General features: G+C 38.6%; 2 protein-coding genes across 5 annotated transcripts; both read left to right on the top strand.

Moving 5' to 3' along the window:
• The first annotated feature begins 90 nt into the window (after positions 1-90).
• On the top strand, positions 91-8,244 carry eif2a (eukaryotic translation initiation factor 2A). The gene is made up of 14 exons (XM_066684364.1): positions 91-186; positions 1,207-1,276; positions 1,376-1,447; positions 1,742-1,860; positions 2,024-2,123; positions 2,452-2,534; positions 3,907-3,980; positions 4,066-4,210; positions 4,534-4,650; positions 5,279-5,853; positions 6,139-6,243; positions 6,480-6,593; positions 7,416-7,481; positions 7,717-8,244. Exons 1-14 carry the CDS (start codon positions 159-161, stop codon positions 7,780-7,782), a joined length of 1,734 nt encoding a protein of 577 aa, XP_066540461.1. The 5' UTR covers positions 91-158; the 3' UTR covers positions 7,783-8,244.
• A 1,550-nt stretch (positions 8,245-9,794) lies between these two features.
• On the top strand, positions 9,795-17,730 carry dcun1d5 (DCN1, defective in cullin neddylation 1, domain containing 5 (S. cerevisiae)). 4 transcript variants are annotated; one of them, XM_066684367.1, is made up of 11 exons: positions 9,795-9,925; positions 11,138-11,188; positions 12,111-12,145; positions 12,252-12,354; positions 12,828-12,919; positions 13,163-13,233; positions 13,447-13,538; positions 13,729-13,837; positions 14,254-14,358; positions 14,856-14,958; positions 17,310-17,730. In XM_066684367.1, the coding sequence occupies exons 3-11, from the start codon at positions 12,127-12,129 to the stop codon at positions 17,363-17,365; spliced, it is 750 nt and encodes a 249-aa protein (XP_066540464.1). In that variant the 5' UTR covers positions 9,795-9,925; positions 11,138-11,188; positions 12,111-12,126; the 3' UTR covers positions 17,366-17,730. The 4 variants fall into 4 exon arrangements, with proteins under 4 accessions (XP_066540464.1, XP_066540466.1, XP_066540465.1 ...); XM_066684369.1 differs by having other exon boundaries at positions 9,796-9,925; positions 12,111-12,153; XM_066684368.1 differs by lacking the exon at positions 9,795-9,925 and adding an exon at positions 10,329-10,621.
• Positions 17,731-18,282: the final 552 nt, after the last annotated feature.

Genomic DNA, 18,282 nt, shown 5'->3' with positions numbered 1-18,282 from the left:
GGACAAATATTTGCGCTCTTTGGTGTCAGTCATGTTCTCATGACCTACGTAGTGCACTATGCAGGTCGTACGGAGTGAAATGGAGCGCACCCCTTTTCCTCACAGTGGCTAAAGAAGAGTCACGTGGTCGCTCTCCTCATGACAACGTCCGCTCGAGCATGGCGCCTCCTATACCACATTTAGCAGGTAAGCGATTCATTTTAACCTTATTTGTTCATGTACCCATATTAAATAGTGTTATATGTAATGGAATATATGTGTGAAGTGTGGTCTTAGAGCTGTGTTTGATAAAACCCCTGATTTGTATCCGCTGCTTGTGTTGATAGATGTTGACTGCATTCAGACACTGATTCCAGGCCAGAGCTGCAGCTTTTACGAATTGTTTATTAAATTAATTTAATATCGTCATGTTTTAATGTTAATTGTCGTATATCAGGCATCGTAAAATACTTGGTTTACCTACTTAGCTCTAAGTGCTTTTTGGAGCTTCATTAATAAAGTTCTTCTCAGCAACTGAAAACAAATGCATATTTATAAATAAACACCCAATAAAGATAAACATGGATTATATTGTTATCTTGTGAAATGTGGTAATCTGCTATGTCATTCCCTCCTGATGGATTGGAAGTTGTTTTCATTTCCCCAGATCTTTGAATGTCCACATTTTGTTAACCACTTTATTAAATAAATTGTTATATTTTCCCTCCTTTCATGATTATTCTTTTACAAATGAGATTTACTACTTTTTTACCCAGTCGTAGATGCTCCTTTGGGCTTTGTAATATTACTTGTAAAAGATGGGGAAAAAAGCTTATAATTTTTGTTTTTAAATAGAAAATTGCTTACTATTCATTAGTAGAAATTGTTGATTATTTCTATTAGCGAATATCTGGAATATCATCATTTCAGCACAGATTAATGTACAGAGCGAAGTGAACGGAAAAGTTGATATATTCAGGTTGATATTTTTACATATTCAATTCATCTGTATATGTGTATATTATCTGTTTATCATTATTATCTGTATATTATGTCTGTTACTGGTCCCCTGTTGTCACTCTACTCACCTGAGATCAGTACAATTCTATCATAGTCACTCATAAGTCAGTTACAATTAAATCTAACACCAAAACATCAATCAATGCAGTGTGTTTTAATAAATAGTTTTCTTGATGACTGTTTCATACTCCCATGGTGTCTTCACAGTTAGAGGGTCCGATGGGACCTTTCTGATGCGTGGACCACCAAATTGTGAAGAAAGCGAGACTTTCCCGAGGTGGGCCAATATTTCTCACAGAATACTGCAGTACAGACCACCGTCAAAATGAGTTTGATATATGTACAACTCTGATTAATGGTGTTCTTTGCATTTCAGAGATGCCAGGCAGAGCAAGTACGCCACTTTCAGCAAAGATGGGACCTTGTTTGGCTGGTGTAATGGGGAGAAGTACGTATGGAACAGAAAAAATACACAAATATGTTTGGTGTGCTTACACTGTGAGTGGTGGTTGGTGTTTGTGATTCAGAATAATGTTCCAAAGTCAATGCCTGACTACACTAATGTTCATGTAGTGACTAGTGAAAGCATATCCTTAAACAACAATGTAGTGTAAAGCATTCCTGAAGTTTAGAATTAATAGTGGCTTTTTGAAAAAAAAAACTATAATTTACAGACCGTTTCCTTGTGGAGTGTTTATTTATTTTATTTATTTATTTGTTTATTTAATCATTATTTGTGCAGGGTCAATGTGGTTCAAGTCTCAGGTGGAGATTTGGTGAAGTCTTTTGATCTTCCCAAAGCAACAATGCTGGAATTCTCTCCTCAGAACAAAGTGCTGGCCACATGGAAGCTGTACACCAGTGAGCAATAATTCAATTCAAATTTTGGATAGGAGCTCACTGCTGGAGCAGCGTTAAAGCTAAAGTGTTTTTTTGTGTTGTGTTTGTGTAAGAAGCAAGCTGTTTCTTTATTGTGAAAATGAGTCATTGGAGTAAATGACTAAGTGTTCTTTTAATTCTTTAGAAACACAGGATAACCCTCAGGGGGAGGCAAACCTGCAACTCTGGGATCTTCAAACTGGTGCCTGCATCAAAGCATTCTACCAGAAAAAGGCACAGGGATGGTAAGTGGTAAATAATCATAACACAGTAATGAAGTTGTAAAACCTGTTATTATAATATGTGTGTAATTATATATATATTATAATGTTGTAGGTGTTGTGCCCCATAGCAGCTGCTTTAGTACCTTAACCAGTAAATTAACCCTGCAATTAAAGGTTCATAACACCTTTATCATTAAATATACTTAAGCTTTTGCTTCAAGCATGAAATAAGCATTTAAGGCCACTGTAATTGCACAGTCGATAGTGGGCCTTAGTAATGACACATTACTACAACTGAATCTGCACAATTGCAACTGATAGAACTGCTATCAATATTTTATTTATGAAGGTGTCCCAGTTGGGCAGAAGACGAAAGCATTGCTGTGAGGTGTGTTAACAATGAGCTTCATTTCTTTGAGAACAACAACTTTGGTAAGACTTTCTTTTTATTCAATTCATACATAATGACTATACATTTACAGCATAACTGTGTTGGTGTAACACTACACATGAGTTCAAGTTTAATAAAACATTTATTAAGGCTAATATTCAAATCTATTTTCAGTGTTTTATGTGTTAAATACACAGAGCCTTAACGTTTTATATGCTGCCTTTAAAAAAGATGCATTCTCTTAGGATTTATAAGCAACATCAGAAAAACCAGTATAATAAATAAATGGTGGGCAGCATGGTGGCGCAGCAGATAGTGTCGCAGTCACACAGCTACAGGGACCTGGAAGTTGTGGGTTCAAGTCCCGCTCCGGGTGACTGTCTGTGAGGAGTGTGGTGTGTTCTCCTTGTGTCTGCGTGGGTTTCCTCCGGGTGACTATCTGTGTGGAGTGTGGTGTGTTCTCCCTGTGTCTGCGTGGGTTTCGTCCGGGTGACTGTCTGTGAGGAGTGTGGTGTGTTCTCCCTGTGTCTGCGTGGATTTCCTCCGGGTGACTGTCTGTGAGGAGTGTGGTGTGTTCTCCCTGTGTCTGCGTGGGTTTCCTCCGGGTGACTGTCTGTGGGGAGTGTGGTGTGTTCTCCCTGTGTCTGCGTGGGTTTCCTCCGGGTGACTGTCTGTGGGGAGTGTGGTGTGTTCTCCCTGTGTCTGCGTGGGTTTCCTCCGGGTGACTGTCTGTGTGGAGTGTGGTGTGTTCTCCCTGTGTCTGCGTGGGTTTCCTCCGGGTGACTGTCTGTGAGGAGTGTGGTGTGTTCTCTCTGTGTCTGCGTGGGTTTCCTCCGGGTGACTGTCTGTGAGGAGTGTGGTGTGTTCTCCCTGTGTCTGCGTGGGTTTCCTCCGGGTGACTGTCTGTGAGGAGTGTGGTGTGTTCTCCCTGTGTCTGCATGGGTTTCCTCCCACAATCCAAAAACACACATTGGCGACTCAAAAGTGTCTGTAGGTGTGAGTGTGTGTCACCCTGTGAAGGACTGGAGCCCCCTCCAGGGTGTGTCCCTGTGCGCCCAGTGATTCCGAGTAGGCTCCGGACCCACCGCGACCCTGAAATGTATAAGCGGTTACAGACAATGAATCAATAAATTAATGTAAATAAATGGTTAAAATCGGAAAGAAAGGTCATTAAAAAAACAGAATTATATAAAGAAGGAATTGTAAAATATGAATTATCCTGCAATAAATTATACATAACCAATATTAACATAAATTTTATACATTATTCAATATTAATATAAATGTATAAACAAATTAGTTTATTATTATATTTATTTTCATGCAGGTCCTCAGTAAGTCAGAATCAGTAAAGTTAACTTTGGTGAGGATGTTACCTTGCATTCATGTCCAAAATTCTTTTATGTTGTGCAGAAACAATCGCCAACAAACTTCATCTTCAGAAGGTGTCGGAGTTTGCACTGTCTTCTGGAAACCAGCCGAGCAAGGTAATCAGTTCCCATCACTTTTATATTAGCTTTTACACCAGGTTCTGTATCCAGTTCTAATCAGCTGATCTATCTTTTACTGAAGGTTGCTGTCTATGTCCCCGGAAGCAAAGGCTCCCCCTCTTTTGTCCGGCTTTACCAGTACCCTAACTTTGGGGGCCCCACCTCAGCTTTGGCCAATAAAAGCTTTTTCAAAGCAGACAGGGTGACTATGCTGTGGAACAAACGAGGTATGCATCATTATGAGAACAAAAGGTCACACAATATTTTTTACCACTTATAATAAATAAATTAATGTAATTTCACCTCACCTCAATACTTGACCTCAACAGATGCTCACAACAATGTTCCTTGTCCTAGTTCAAATGTTTCCAAGAACACAAGAGGCTGTTACTGCAGTAGTCTTTTATTGTTGTAGATTATTAAAGGATATGTCATAAGTGTGTGGATATGTAAACTCTATGGTAAAAGTTGCATGATCTTTTTTACAAAGTGATTATTCTTAAATGTTTAATTTTGAGACTTGTTTTCTGTTTTTTTTTTCATCATGTAGCCAGTGCGGTGCTAGTGACCGCCAGCACAGAAGTGGACAAAACTGGTGCCTCATATTATGGAGAGCAGACTTTACATTATCTCGCAACCAATGGAGAAAGTGCAGTGGTGCAGCTACGTAAGTGGAAAATTGACTTGCTCAAGGATTTGTTTTATTACCCTTCAGAGGTCATGCCTAATCTTATATTGAACTAAATTTGCTTAATTGTATTACCTTGTTTATAGATGTACCTAGTTTTTTATGCTTTAGTAATTACTTGGATATTTTGTGACTATGTATTGATGATATATTTAATATTGATAATTAAATATAAGTTAGGGCGGCACGGTGGTGCAGCAGGTAGTGTCGTAGTCACACAGCTCAAGGGACGTGGAGGTTGTGGGTTCGATTCCTGCTCCGCGTGGCTGTCTGTGAGGAGTGTGGTTGTGTTCTCCCTGTGTCCGCATGGGTTTCCTCCGGGTGACTGTCTGTGAGGAGTGTGGTGTGTTCTCTGTGTGTCTACTTGGGTTTCCTCTGGGTGACTGTCTGTGAGGAGTGTGGTGTGTTCTCTGTGTGTCTACTTGGGTTTCCTCTGGGTGACTGTCTGTGAGGAGTGTGGTGTGTTCTCCCTGTGTCTGCGTGGGTTTCCTCCGGGTGCTTTGGTTTCCTCCCACAGTCCAAAAACACACGTTGGTAGGTGGATTGGCAATATTATGTATATTATATAATATTGTTCTTTGTGTTTTTGTCTTTTTTTTCTGAACAGCAAAGAATGGCCCTATTTACGATGTGTCATGGAGTCCTAACTCTTCAGAATTTTGTGTGGTGTATGGATTTATGCCGGCCAAGGCCACTGTGTTTAACCTGAAGTGTGATCCTTTGTTTGACTTTGGGACGGGCCCCAGGAATGCTGCATTTTACAGCCCTCAGGGTCACATCTTGGTTCTGGCTGGCTTTGGAAATCTGAGAGGACAGATGGAGGTTTGGGACACGAAGAAGTACAAGCTGGTATCCAAACCTCAGGCGGCCGACACCACCTTTTTCTCCTGGTGTCCAGATGGAGAGCACATAGTCACAGCAACTTGCTCGCCCAGGCTAAGGGTCAGCAACGGCTATAAGATCTGGCACTACACTGGCACAGTGCTGTACAAGCAGGACACTCCGGGAGGTAAAGAGCTATGGGAGGTGCTCTGGCAGCCCTTCCCCTCCAGAACATTCCCAGAGAAGCCTGTGAAGTACCAGGCAGCGGTCAGTGAGCTGGGCAGCACAGAGTCTAAACCTGCCCAGGCCTACAGACCACCAGCCCTCCGGAACAAACCAGAGACAAGCAGCTATAAGCTGGTAAGGAGATCATTAATTTCCAACTTGAGCTATTCTCAGTACAGTTCAGTACAATATTTCACACTTTATCATTCCAGTTTGGACAGGACAATATATCTTGAGTTTTTTGATATTGCAGTATTGCCATATGAAGTACTCATTTCCACAATATGCACGGAAAAGAATGGTTTTATTCCAACAAAATGATCATGATTAAATATGTACACGTTACCCAGCTCTGTCAAGGAGGTTGTTGATGAATATCTGTAACCAAAGCCCATTTAACATTTTCTCTTGTTCTCCTAGCATGAAGAGGAACCACCACAAAACATGAAGCCTGGAGAGAAATCTATGTCTAAAACAGCTCTGAAGAACCAGAAGAAACGAGAGGCAAAGAAAGCAGCTAAACAGGTTCACTACATTTTATTTACATTGTGTAATGCATAACAATTATTTATTAATGTTACTACAGTGTCCTTAAATATAATAAAAACCTCTGGATTTCTGTTTAACTGTAATCTTCGATGTTAACAGATAACAAAGCTTTGTAATATATGTGTAATTTTTAATCGTGATTCTGAGATTTCTGCTTTTTTTTTAATAGGTTTCTTTTGGTAACTGCTTTTTTCCTCTTCCTGTCAATCCAGGAAAACAAACCTGACGAGGAAACTACACAGGTCTCAGAGCTTGTCCCTAGCAGTCATGCTCCTGTCACCTCTGGTGACCCTGAAAATGACAAAAAGATTAAGAATATAAAAAAGGTACATGTTTCAAAATATGTCACAAATGTGTTAATGTTATAAGATTTTATTCCATATCCAAGTAAATTTTCGGGATTAAATACTAATATGTAGCCACAACTGAGTAATCTGGTGCACATGTTTTACTAACAAAGTTGTAGACGTGCTTTTTATGATATCATTCTTGCCCCTTAATAACACTGGTCACAGCTAAAAAGGCCCATCCATTCATTCATTCATCTGTAACCCTCATCCAGTTCAGGGTCACGGTGGGTCCAGAGCCTACCTGGAATCATTGGGCACAAGGCAGGAATACACCCTGGAGGGGGCGCCAGTCCTTCACAGGGAAACAAACACACTCATACATTTACTCACACACACACACACACACCTACGGACACTTTTGAGTCACCAATCCACCTACCAACGTGTGTTTTTGGACTGTGGGAGGAAACCAGAGCACCCAGAGGAAACCCACACAGACACAGAGAGAACACATCACACTCCTCACAGACAGTCACCCGGAGGAAACCCACGCAGACACAGGAAGAACACACCACACTCCTCACAGACAGTCACCCGGAGCGGGAATCGAACCCACAACCTACATGTCCCTGGAGCTGTGTGACTGCGACACCTACCTGCTGCACCACCGTGCCGCCCCGCATCGTGGAAATGTTGTTGAATATTTTAAGTAAATTGACTTTGACACAGATTACAGTGTGTATTAATGTAAAATATTATATAATATATGTAATATGAAATAGTCTTATTCTCTGTTTCAGTAGAACCACATAGTAAGCTAGAGTAGTTGGCTAACTCAGCTGTATGTATTTGGTACAGAAACTTAAGGCGATTGAGGAGCTGAAGGAGCAGCAAGCAGCAGGCAAACAAATGCAAAAAAATCAGGTACAGTGCTTCAGATCTGTAATCTTTTACTATGTTTTTATTCTCTAGTATGATATTTTCTATTGTTATTTGATAAACAGCAAATTGTGACTTTGCATGACCTGTCTTTCTCCTGGTGTTTAAACGTGTATTTATGTTCTGTCAAACAGAGTCATACAAAGAGTCTTTATATTACTACTATAACATAATTCCTTGAAATAATGTAATGTTATTTTCTTTCAACTTCAACATACAGCTGGAGAAGATGCAGAAGGAGGCACAGCTGCTGAAGGAGCTTGAGGAGCTGGAGTTAGGACAATAAATTGGACATTTTCCATCCTATAATTTACAGCCCAATCACAGCACTACAGCTCTTTGTGTAAATGGATCAAAAGAATCAAACTGACGTTAAAATTCATCAGATCTACACAAGAAAACATCAGAAATCAGATATCTTGCAGTTCATTGTGTTTCTTTAAACATAAAGTTAATACATAAAACATGGCTAGAACCTCTAAAGGCATTATTGCTATGCAATGCTCTGTAAAGTTTTTTAAAGAGGTTATACTGATCTACAACTGGAGTGAACGGTGAACTTCACTGCATTCCATGTGTCAACTTCTGGATCCATGTGTTTGGTTCCATTTTCCATGGAAAAAAATGTATATAGAATTTGGATTTAACGAACTGTTGATAAAGCCTGTTGGTGTTGGGTTATTTGTTTGTCCATGCTGCCAAATTGCTTAGGGATCCTCATCAAAAGAATAATAAAGAATAGGTAACAGACAAGAGAAAAGCTTCTTTATGTTTTTGTTGTTTTACTTCATCATCAATCATGTTTCTTCATAGCAGCTCAATTGAGCTTATTTCTAAGATGTTTGGTTACTTGTAGCCACATAAAGCCAATGGCAGTTGAGCATGACGCAGCCACCAGAACACAAATGAAATGATACTGGAGCCCATATTGATTTATTCAGTCTAAATGAATCATACCAGACTCTGGTGGTACCATGGTACAAGAGCCAAACTAATAACAACAAAAAATAATTAATTTCCTGAAATGTCTAAAACTCTTGGAAATGTATGACATCACTGTAAAATGGTCAAATTATATGTTGCTCTGGTTAAGTAGGGTGACCAGACGTTTTCTTTTACCCGGACATGTCCTCTTTTTTAGACTTAAGCGTAATTTCACAAACGTCCGGGATTTTGTTTTTCTAGAGCTTACATAGAACTTCTAGAAGTTTCGTTCACAAACTAGTACCGCCCTCCCCTACTCCGATTGGTTCGCTTGAGTGAGAAGGGGGCGTGGTGAAGTAGCCTAAAATCTTCTGATTGGACGGTCTGACTGTAGAGCTACCGTTATTGGTCGATAACCTTCTCTGTAAACATTTAATTGGTCAGTCTGCACGTCAGTAGTCATTGTTTACGTCAGGCAAAGCTCATCTCGAGCAGCTATGCCGAAACGTAAATGTAAGTTCTTGGATTACTTAAAAAAGAAATTACCATGTTCATTATCTAGCCTACCTGGAATCAATGGGCGCAAGGCAGGAATACACCCTGGAGGGGGCGCCAGTCCTTCACAGGGCAACACAGACACACACACCCACCCACACACGGACACTTTTGAGTCGCCAATCAACCTACCAATGTGTGTTTTTTGGACTGTGGGAGGAAACCGGAGCACCCGGAGGAAACCCACGCAGACACAGGGAGAAAACACCAAACTCCTCACAGACAGTCACCCGGAGGAAACCCACGCAGATACAGGGAGAACACACCAAACTCCTCACAGACAGTCACCCGGAGGAAACCCACGCAGACACAGGGAGAACACACCACACTCCTCACAGACAGTCACCCGGAGCGGGAATCGAACCCACAACCTCCAAAAGGACCTAAAAGCACACATAGGTTCAGCTAAGCATACAACGGCAGCGAGGGGCGAGAGCTCAGCACCCCCCACTAAATACCCCTCTCCACACACACACACACTTTTTATGTGTAAAGCTTCTACATTTCATTGTACATTTAAAATGAAATGCTTGAATGATAGCATTAAAAACTCACTGGAGACATTTGTGTAATAAAAACATTTATATCTGAGACAAATTAATTTATACACAGCATTTTTTTAATTTTTACATGGCTCACTCTTTACTTTATAATGGTTAGATCTGCATTTACATTTATACAATTTTCGTTATATAAAAAATAAAATGTTCACAATGCCGTTCTCCCTGCGTAGCGAGTGTGTGTCTTGCACTACGTAGGGACCACAAGGCGTTTGGAATGTGTCCTAAAACAGCGTTACCTCTGGTTCCCTGCATGAATCGAGTGACTTTTATTATGTGACGTGAGTCCCGGTTGTTAAACAATAAAAGTCTCGATCGGTGAGTGAATTCAGAGAAGAACCGTTGCGCTGTTTCTGTTCGGTTATAAAACACGAAGATTAACGTCAAAAGGTGTGTCTGAAGTTTGTGAGACATTCAGTTAGATAACCGTTTTTAACCTAACTGCAAAAACCAAGACAGACTCTGATAAACGATTTTTGTGGTTTCAGATATTCTGAACAGTGTTTTAGTGTTAGTTGTCGTTATTTAGCCGTTAGCTTCTATTGAGCAGCCGGCAAACTAACGCAGCGGCTGTAATGTCTCCACAGTGTTGTTTACGTGTTGAGTAATAAGAGCTGGAGGCCTTCTGAGCCTAATTCCGAGATGTGTGTCTATATTATTTAAGTGAAAAGCAGCTTCAGTGTTTTAGCGCTAGCGTGTCTTAACAGGTTTGTGAAATAGATGTGTTTTTGTTCAAAAAGGAGTCTCCAGCCCTAGTCGCAGAACGGTTGACTTCACCTCACCCAGGAACGCGTTTCGTTCTAAATTGTTCTTGTTTTATTTTGACTTCGCTATATCAACCCTGCGTGGTTTAATGCAGCCATGTCTTAATTCATTTTATGACATTTTCTTTATCCCTTATGTTTTAACAAGCAATAATTATTATGTGAGCTCTGTTCGGATTGCCTGCGCTCTATTGTAACCCGACCCTTAAAGCAGACTAAAACACTTAATGTAATTTCAGCGCAGATCTGCAGTGATTTAGGCCGTGTAAGTGGTCGACAAGATTAATGGTAGCCCTAAGGAACCTAAAACTGAGCTGTGTCAGTAAGTGTACAACACATAGCCTTCATATCTGATTAACTCTCCATTACAATTTATTATGTCTGTGTGGTTTCATGTAACAGGAACAATCCTAATTCGTACACTTAAACAAGCTTTACCTTTATGACTGATGACATGACTCTATGCAAATAAGCTCCGTTCTGATAGGCTGCCGTTTGTTGTAACATCATTCAGAAAGCTGTTCATACTGAAACACTCCTTATAACGTAGAGCTAAGCTGCTGTAGGCTAAATAGATACTTGAATATATGTTAGTTTTAATGACATCACAAAAACTAAGTTCAGATTGTAGTACTTAGCTTCTGTAAATTGACAATGTTGACTGTTGAGTGAATGGGGTTTTTTAAAAAATAGATTTGTGTAATTTAACAAGCATTCAAAATGGTTAGACTTGTAAAAAGGGCCTTTTCATTGTTGTAAGATGTTATTTTGAGAGATATATTTCAGATTGTGAAGTATTTTTTTTTTAAAATAACTGAAACATCTCGTCTTATTCCAGAGGTACCGACCGGCAGAAATAAAGAACGTTTCTCAAACCCTGGACAGATTTGTAAGTCATTTTTAGGGTTATCTTTCACACAGTAGAACAATGCTTGATGCTCATGTGAATAAATTGTTTTCTAATTGTTCTATTAGCAGCTTTGTCTTCATTTCCATAAAAGCAATAGGAGAAAACAAACTTACCTTTCATTGTAAGTTTATGTAGCAAAGTGAAATAAAAACAATGTAATTTGAAACCTTTTTGTGCAATTTCTTTTGGTTAAATTGTTATAAAATGTTGGGCGGCACGGTGGCGCAGCAGGTAGTGTCGCAGTCACACAGCTCCAGGGACCTGGAGGTTGTGGGTTCGATTCCCGCTCCGGGTCACTGTCTGTGAGGAGTTGGGGTGTTCTCCCTGTGTCTGCGTGGGTTTCCTCCGGGTGACTGTCTGTGAGGAGTTGGGGTGTTCTCCCTGTGTCTGCGTGGGTTTCCTCCGGGTGACTGTCTGTGAGGAGTTGGGGTGTTCTCCCTGTGTCTGCGTGGGTTTCCTCCGGGTGCTCCGGTTTCCTCCCACAATCCAAAACCACACATTGGTAGGTGGATTGGTGACTCCAAAGTGTCCGTAGGTGTGTGTGTGTGTGTGTGTGTGTTGCCCTGTGAAGGACTGGCAACTCCAGGGTGTATTCCCGCCTTGCGCCCAATGATTCCAGGTAGGCTCTGGACCCACTGCAACTGCCTGAATCGAATAAGCGGTTACAGATAATGAATGAATGAATCTTATAAAATATTGACAAATAATAAATAATGTCCAAAAAATGGATCCGGGGTTTTGTTCCAGATTGTGATGATCCACAGTAAACAACATTTGCATTTAAGAGCACAAGTAATCTAAATATTATCTGTATAATCACATCTCTGTTTAAAATTCACTGCAAATGTTCGTTTAATAGATGTTGTAATTTCTAATTACACGTTGTTTTTCATTTCTTAAGAATCTTGTCGATTTGAATGGACAAAGAGACCAAAAGTACGCAGGTATAGTTATGTTCAAATCTTGATTTAGTAAGAGTAGTGAAGAATATTCTGCTTTGATTATTTTCTTATTTTATTTGTCTAATTTTATGGTTATCCAGACGTTAGGTTAAACCAACACTTTGGAAACTACGCTATGCCTGTAAAAAAGAAAAGGAAGTCCTCTGGTTCAGAAGATCTCATCAGAAAGTGTAAAATTACCAGGTAAGTGCTTTCTTCTCTCTAGATGTTAGACATGTATCTGCTGTTTCGCTGATTGGTGGAAACTGCTGATGATTACCGTTATTTAAAAAAAGATTGTCTTGATTGCATTTGTCATAAACGTAAAATCCCTTGCGCCCAATGATTCTAGGACCCACCGCGACCCTGAACTGGATAAGCGCTTACAATGAATGAATGAATAAATGTAAAATGTGCATTTTGACCAAACATTTTTTCATACAATGAAAAAAATAAATTAAAAGGTCAAATATATTAGTATAGCAGTTCTTTGCCTGAATTTTTAACTGACTTTTGATTGCTGTTCGTTAATTCATAAGAGAGTGGAAACAAATAAGTGTGATTTTATGTTGATTTTTTTTTCATTTGTCTTATGTTCTATTTTTTTTTTTTTTTTTTTTTGCATTGCAAATAAATAATTCATTTTTATCTCTCACTCCTTTCTAATCTTCCTCTAGTTACTGTAGAACACAAACTCCTGGAAGGTTGATAAATCCTGATGATCAGTTCTCTAGCAAGAAGTGCCTGGCCTGGTTTTATGAGTATGCAGGTAAATTAATCTTTTGAATGCTTTGAACATAACTCTAAAAGGTTTGTTTTATTATAAGCAAAAATGGCTGATTAAAAAAGATCAGGCTACAACCCCCAAATTAAATAATTTTAATACTGTGTCACCAGTCATGTCAGGAAGAACCATTTTACAATTTAAAAAATACACAGCATAATTCCTATAAAGCAAATGAGCAAGGCAAATTTTTCTAAAAAGAAAGTATATTGACACTATTCCCCTCAGGGACTGATGACGTGGTGGGACCTGAAGGAATGGAAAAGTTCTGTGAGGATATTGGGGTAGAACCAGAAAATGTAAGTTGTTTGAGTTAGATCTCATACAAGGCTGTGAATATTTTGTGTATGCATTTTTTATTATTATTATTATTATTATTCCATTTTTATTATCTAATGTAAAATGTTAGTTTTATTTGTACAATTTTCTTGGTAATATTTATTTGAAAATGATATTTCTTTTTATGATGACTTTAATTTGAACTAACGTTTATTTTTGTGTCTCTTGTGCAGATTATAATGCTAGTCCTAGCCTGGAAATTAGAAGCACCAAATATGGGATTTTTCACAAAAGAAGAATGGCTCAAAGGAATGACTGTTCTGCAGTAAGAGAGTATTGTTAATGTTTAAACTTTTCTTTCTAATTTTTATTTTAATTTTCATTCAGTTGTCAGCTGAATGAGTATGAAAAAAAGGTGCTATAAAAAGTTATTTTATTCTAATCAAGTTATATAAATCTATACATACAAGGCATTACTATTAATAAATTTTTTTTCCTTCTGAACTATGAACCAGATGTGACTGCACAGAGAGATTACAAGGCAAGCTCGACTACCTGCGCTCACAATTGAACGACCCAACTATTTTCAAAAACATTTACAGATATGCCTTTGACTTTGCCAGGGTGAGTTTTATTCTGTACTTATTATTGTTTGTATTGCAGCCATTTTGTGTACTACTAATGAAAATACTACAGACTTCCTGTGTTTTAATTAGTGTATCCTGTGCAATGAAAAACATCAATCTCCTAAAATAGTTAATTAACAGGAGAAGGAAAAAGCCTTCTTAACTTTCGATGAACTGAATGTAAAAAATATTGTATTCTAAGTCATTTTGGAGGATTATTATTGGTGCTGTGTTGACATTATGTAGTAATATAAAAATGAGCAAAACTGGAGAGAAATGTTTAGATTTGGACGGCGACAATGTATATTTCGTAAAATAGCTTCAATAAAATATGAATTGTCTACAATTTGGTGTCTGTTTAAATAAGTTAACGTTTTATGCAGCATATACTCATTGTTTATTATTTGTACCTAGGATAAAGACCAGCGTAGTCTTGACATGGACACAGCTAAGTCCATGCTGGCACTGCTTCTTGGAAGGACATGGCCCTTGTTTCCTGTGTTTCATCAGTTTTTGGAGGTTGGTCTTTTTACAATTTTTTATGAGATTCAAATGAGCATATTAGTTATTAGCAACATATTAAGCACTTTAAATTGCTTCGGTATTAAAGGTGCTCTATAAATAAACTTGCCTTGCCTATAACTCATGTTTTTTTTGTTTCTCGGTATCATTCATTTGTTTCTAATTTTAGTTAACTACATTAACTGCAAGTAAAGTGCAAAAAACATAAACCAAACAGATAGTTTAATGTTTTGTCTTGTTAATTACAATACTTTGGAAGGATCCATTTGGCTATTTATTAAGAGAATAAAGTGTAGCTACAGCAGGCGAAGGAATGTTTGAAGACATTCTTCTAAAATAGTAAGAACTCTGCAGAGTATGGTCACATTTTTCATGTTAACTGTCTTTTTATTTTAAGATTATATAAAAATAACAATATGAATATTGTGTTCATAGCTGCCAGCAATTTCTTTGGAAATGAAATGTCTAATTGTTTCATTTTATTGTACCTTTAGCAATCCAAGTATAAAGTCATGAACAAGGACCAGTGGTATAACGTCTTAGAATTTAGTCGCACTGTAAATCCAGACCTCAGTAATTACGACGAGGACGGAGCTTGTAAGTGTAATTATTTTTTTTAACTACTCTTTATGAACTCATACTTTTTTGTTTATTTATTTAATTTGTTTTATCTATTAGTCCAGAGGCCCTGGAGTATCTTTTTACTTGCATGATTTGATGTTGGTCCCTGCTCTAACAGAACTGGTGTAATTCCTTGGCCAATGAACAAGCCTTGTTCATGAGAGCAGAGAAAATGCTAAAATATTTAAAATTTCAGGGCAACAACTACAAGCCATTGGATTAGAGCACAAATCTTGAGTCCTAGTACTGTTCCTAAGACTAAAATTAGGAAGTGATATATATATATATATATATACACACACACACACACAAATATACAGGGGTTGGACAATGAAAGTAATTTATTAATATGGTGTAGGGCCTTCTTTTGCGGCCGATACAGAGTCAGTTCGTCTTGGGAATGACATACACAAGTCCTGCACAGTGGTCAGAGGGATTTGAAGCCATTCTTCTTGCAGGATAGTGGCCAGGTCTCTACGTGATGCTGGTGGAGGAAAACGTTTCCTGACTCGCTCCTCCAAAACACCCCAAAGTGGCTCAATAATATTTAGATCTGGTGACTGTGCAGGCCATGGGAGATGTTCAACTTCACTTTCATGTTCATCAAACCAGTCTTTCACCAGTCTCGCTGTGTGTATTGGTGCATTGTCGTCCTGATACACGGCACCGCCTTCAGGACACAATGTTTGAACCATTGGATGCACATGGTCTTACTGGTGCAATGTGCAGTTAATGAAGATTGTCCACCAGGCTGCTCCAATTTAGCCATGAAACCTCAAACACTTTCATTGTCCAACCTGTGTGTGTGTGTGTGTGTGTGTGTGTGTGTGTGTGTGTGTGTGTGTGTGTGTGTGTGTGTGTGTGTGTGTGTGTGTGTGTGTGTGTGTGTGTGTGTGTGTGTGTGTGTGTGTGTGTGTGTGTGTGTGTGTGTGTGTGTGTGTGTGTGTGTGTGTGTGTGTGTGTGTGTGTGTGTGTGTGTGTGTGTGTGTGTGTGTGTGTGTGTGTGTGTGTGTGTGTGTGTGTGTGTGTGTGTGTGTGTGTCTTACCTTCTTGTCAAAAATGCTTTTGTGACAAATAATCTGAAGCTTTTCAACTATAGCTTGTGCTGTTGATTCTGTAGTGATTATGATGTACACTTCACATTATTTAAATAAAAATATAGCTGATCATGCAGAGCCTTTCAGTGATTGTAAATGCTTTATTGGGGGGAAAAAAAGGACAAACATGTAAACATTTTAGGAAAATATACACAGATTACTGTTTGTTATTGTAAAAACACCACTTACAGAAAAGCTAGAATGCAATAAAATCCAGAATCTGTGATTTTCATATTTTTCTTAAAAATGTATTTACCTCACAAATGAACAAAGAAAAGATATCTGATGATATTGATGACCAAATTGACTGTATTTTGTAGAATACAAACAAATGTACGATTCGATGGCTGAAAAACACATTTAGGACAGTGGCATGTTCACCATTGTGTTTTATCATCTTTTATTTTTAAATGTCTGGAAACTGATACTCAGTATCTGCTCTCAGCAGGCCATTGTCGTTTTCTGATTCCTCTCTTCATTATGAACCATAAGAAACAGCGTGCGCTTGACTGGCCTGCCTGTAGTCCAGTTCTATATATCTATATTTAAAATTCCTATTTATGTCCCTGTATCAATTGAATCTTCACATATTTTCAAGTCACCCGTGCCTTGGGCACAACTATGTCATGACGAATGTATGCTTTTGGACATTCCACTGATAACGCACCATTTCTTATGAAATGCTCTCTGAAGTCTTAAAAATCACACTCAGTCAACTTTGGTGTCTGGGTTTGCCCTACACAGGGATTTCTCTGAATCTTTTTCACAGTATTATATACAGTAGATGCTGAAAGACCTACATTTTAAATTCAGGAATGTACTTAAAAGTTCTCTCACAAAGTGAAATATTTTTTTAAATTGTGTCCCGTCACAACAACTTCGTGTGTTGCAGGAATCAAATGGTAAATTAGTGGATTTATAAAATAGGGTCATGTCGGTCAGTTCAATTTACAGTTACATTTGTCGCATAAATAAAGGCCTAAGACAATTAATAAATCACAATATCAGGTTTTAATGGCATTTTATAAAAACTCCCCAACTTGTCTGGATGTGGGGTTTGTAATAGAAAGCTAAAAGAGAACTTTAAAAATCATCACGCAATCTACCCTTATTTTACATGACATTCAGTGACAGTAAATAATTTTTGTCATCATTAATTTGAGTCGGATCCATTACTGAACTGCATTTCCTTTGTAATCCTATAACCCAATATCCTCTGTTCCTCTTCAGGGCCAGTGATGCTGGATGAATTTGTGGAATGGCAGAAGGCAAGGCTGGCCTTATAGCAGAAGCTGGGGAAGTATGTAAAAATGTAAGAACAAGAAAAACAAAAGCACATCAGTGGAAGCTCATCCTTCACACTTAGAAAACCCAGAAAACCTTGGGTTCCAAGACTTCCGCCATGTTTCCCGAGCTGCTGGTGGACTCTCACAAAACAGAGACTCTCAGTGTTAATTTAACTATAAAAAGGAAAAAGTTGGAAAAAAGGGGAACTGTTTATTTTGTATGTATTGCATCTGTTGCAGTGGTTACATTGCCAGTGATGTATGATCTGGTGGAGGGAAGTCATCTGTTATGTATTTTTTTTTTCCCTTTCATTTTTTGAGTTTTACTTGTTTATAGTGTTTTGAAAATAAAATAAAGGAATTGTATGTACATTTGATTTCCCCAGATTAATGTCTGATGGGTAACAGGTTAAAACACTCAACATATCAATATATAGTACCAGGCAAATATTTGGACACACCCACTCAGGGAGATTGGGTTTGCGCACTCTTGGCGTTGTCTCAGTCAGCTTCATGAGGTCATCACCTGGAAAGTGGCCTCGTCAAGAGTTAACTTGTAGAACTGCTCGCCGTAATGTGTTCGAGACCATAACTTGGGTTTTGCAGAGGTAGGGGCTGGTACACAGTTTTTAGAGTGAACAGCCTATTCCACCAGTGACTGATGTGGGATGATGTGTCCAAACGTTTGACTGGCACTGTACTTTAAAACACTCAGACTAGCAGGTAAGTAAGTAATGCCATTGTGATCATAAGTTTCTCTTCCCCAGTTTAGTCATTGTCAGGTGCGCCAGCTAACTTGTTCACCCCTGTAACATGCCACCGTAAGTGGTAAAAAATATAAAGTACTATATTTAATATATTGTAAAGTGTTACTAAGCTAGCTCAAGACTTTCTTAGACAGGGCCATCTTTAAGAGT

This window comes from Hoplias malabaricus, chromosome 11, assembly GCF_029633855.1.
Source record: "Hoplias malabaricus isolate fHopMal1 chromosome 11, fHopMal1.hap1, whole genome shotgun sequence".
Lineage (NCBI taxonomy): Eukaryota > Metazoa > Chordata > Actinopteri > Characiformes > Erythrinidae > Hoplias > Hoplias malabaricus.
The sequence above is the reverse complement of the archived record's forward strand: the minus strand, read 5'-3'. Positions and strand labels throughout refer to the sequence as shown.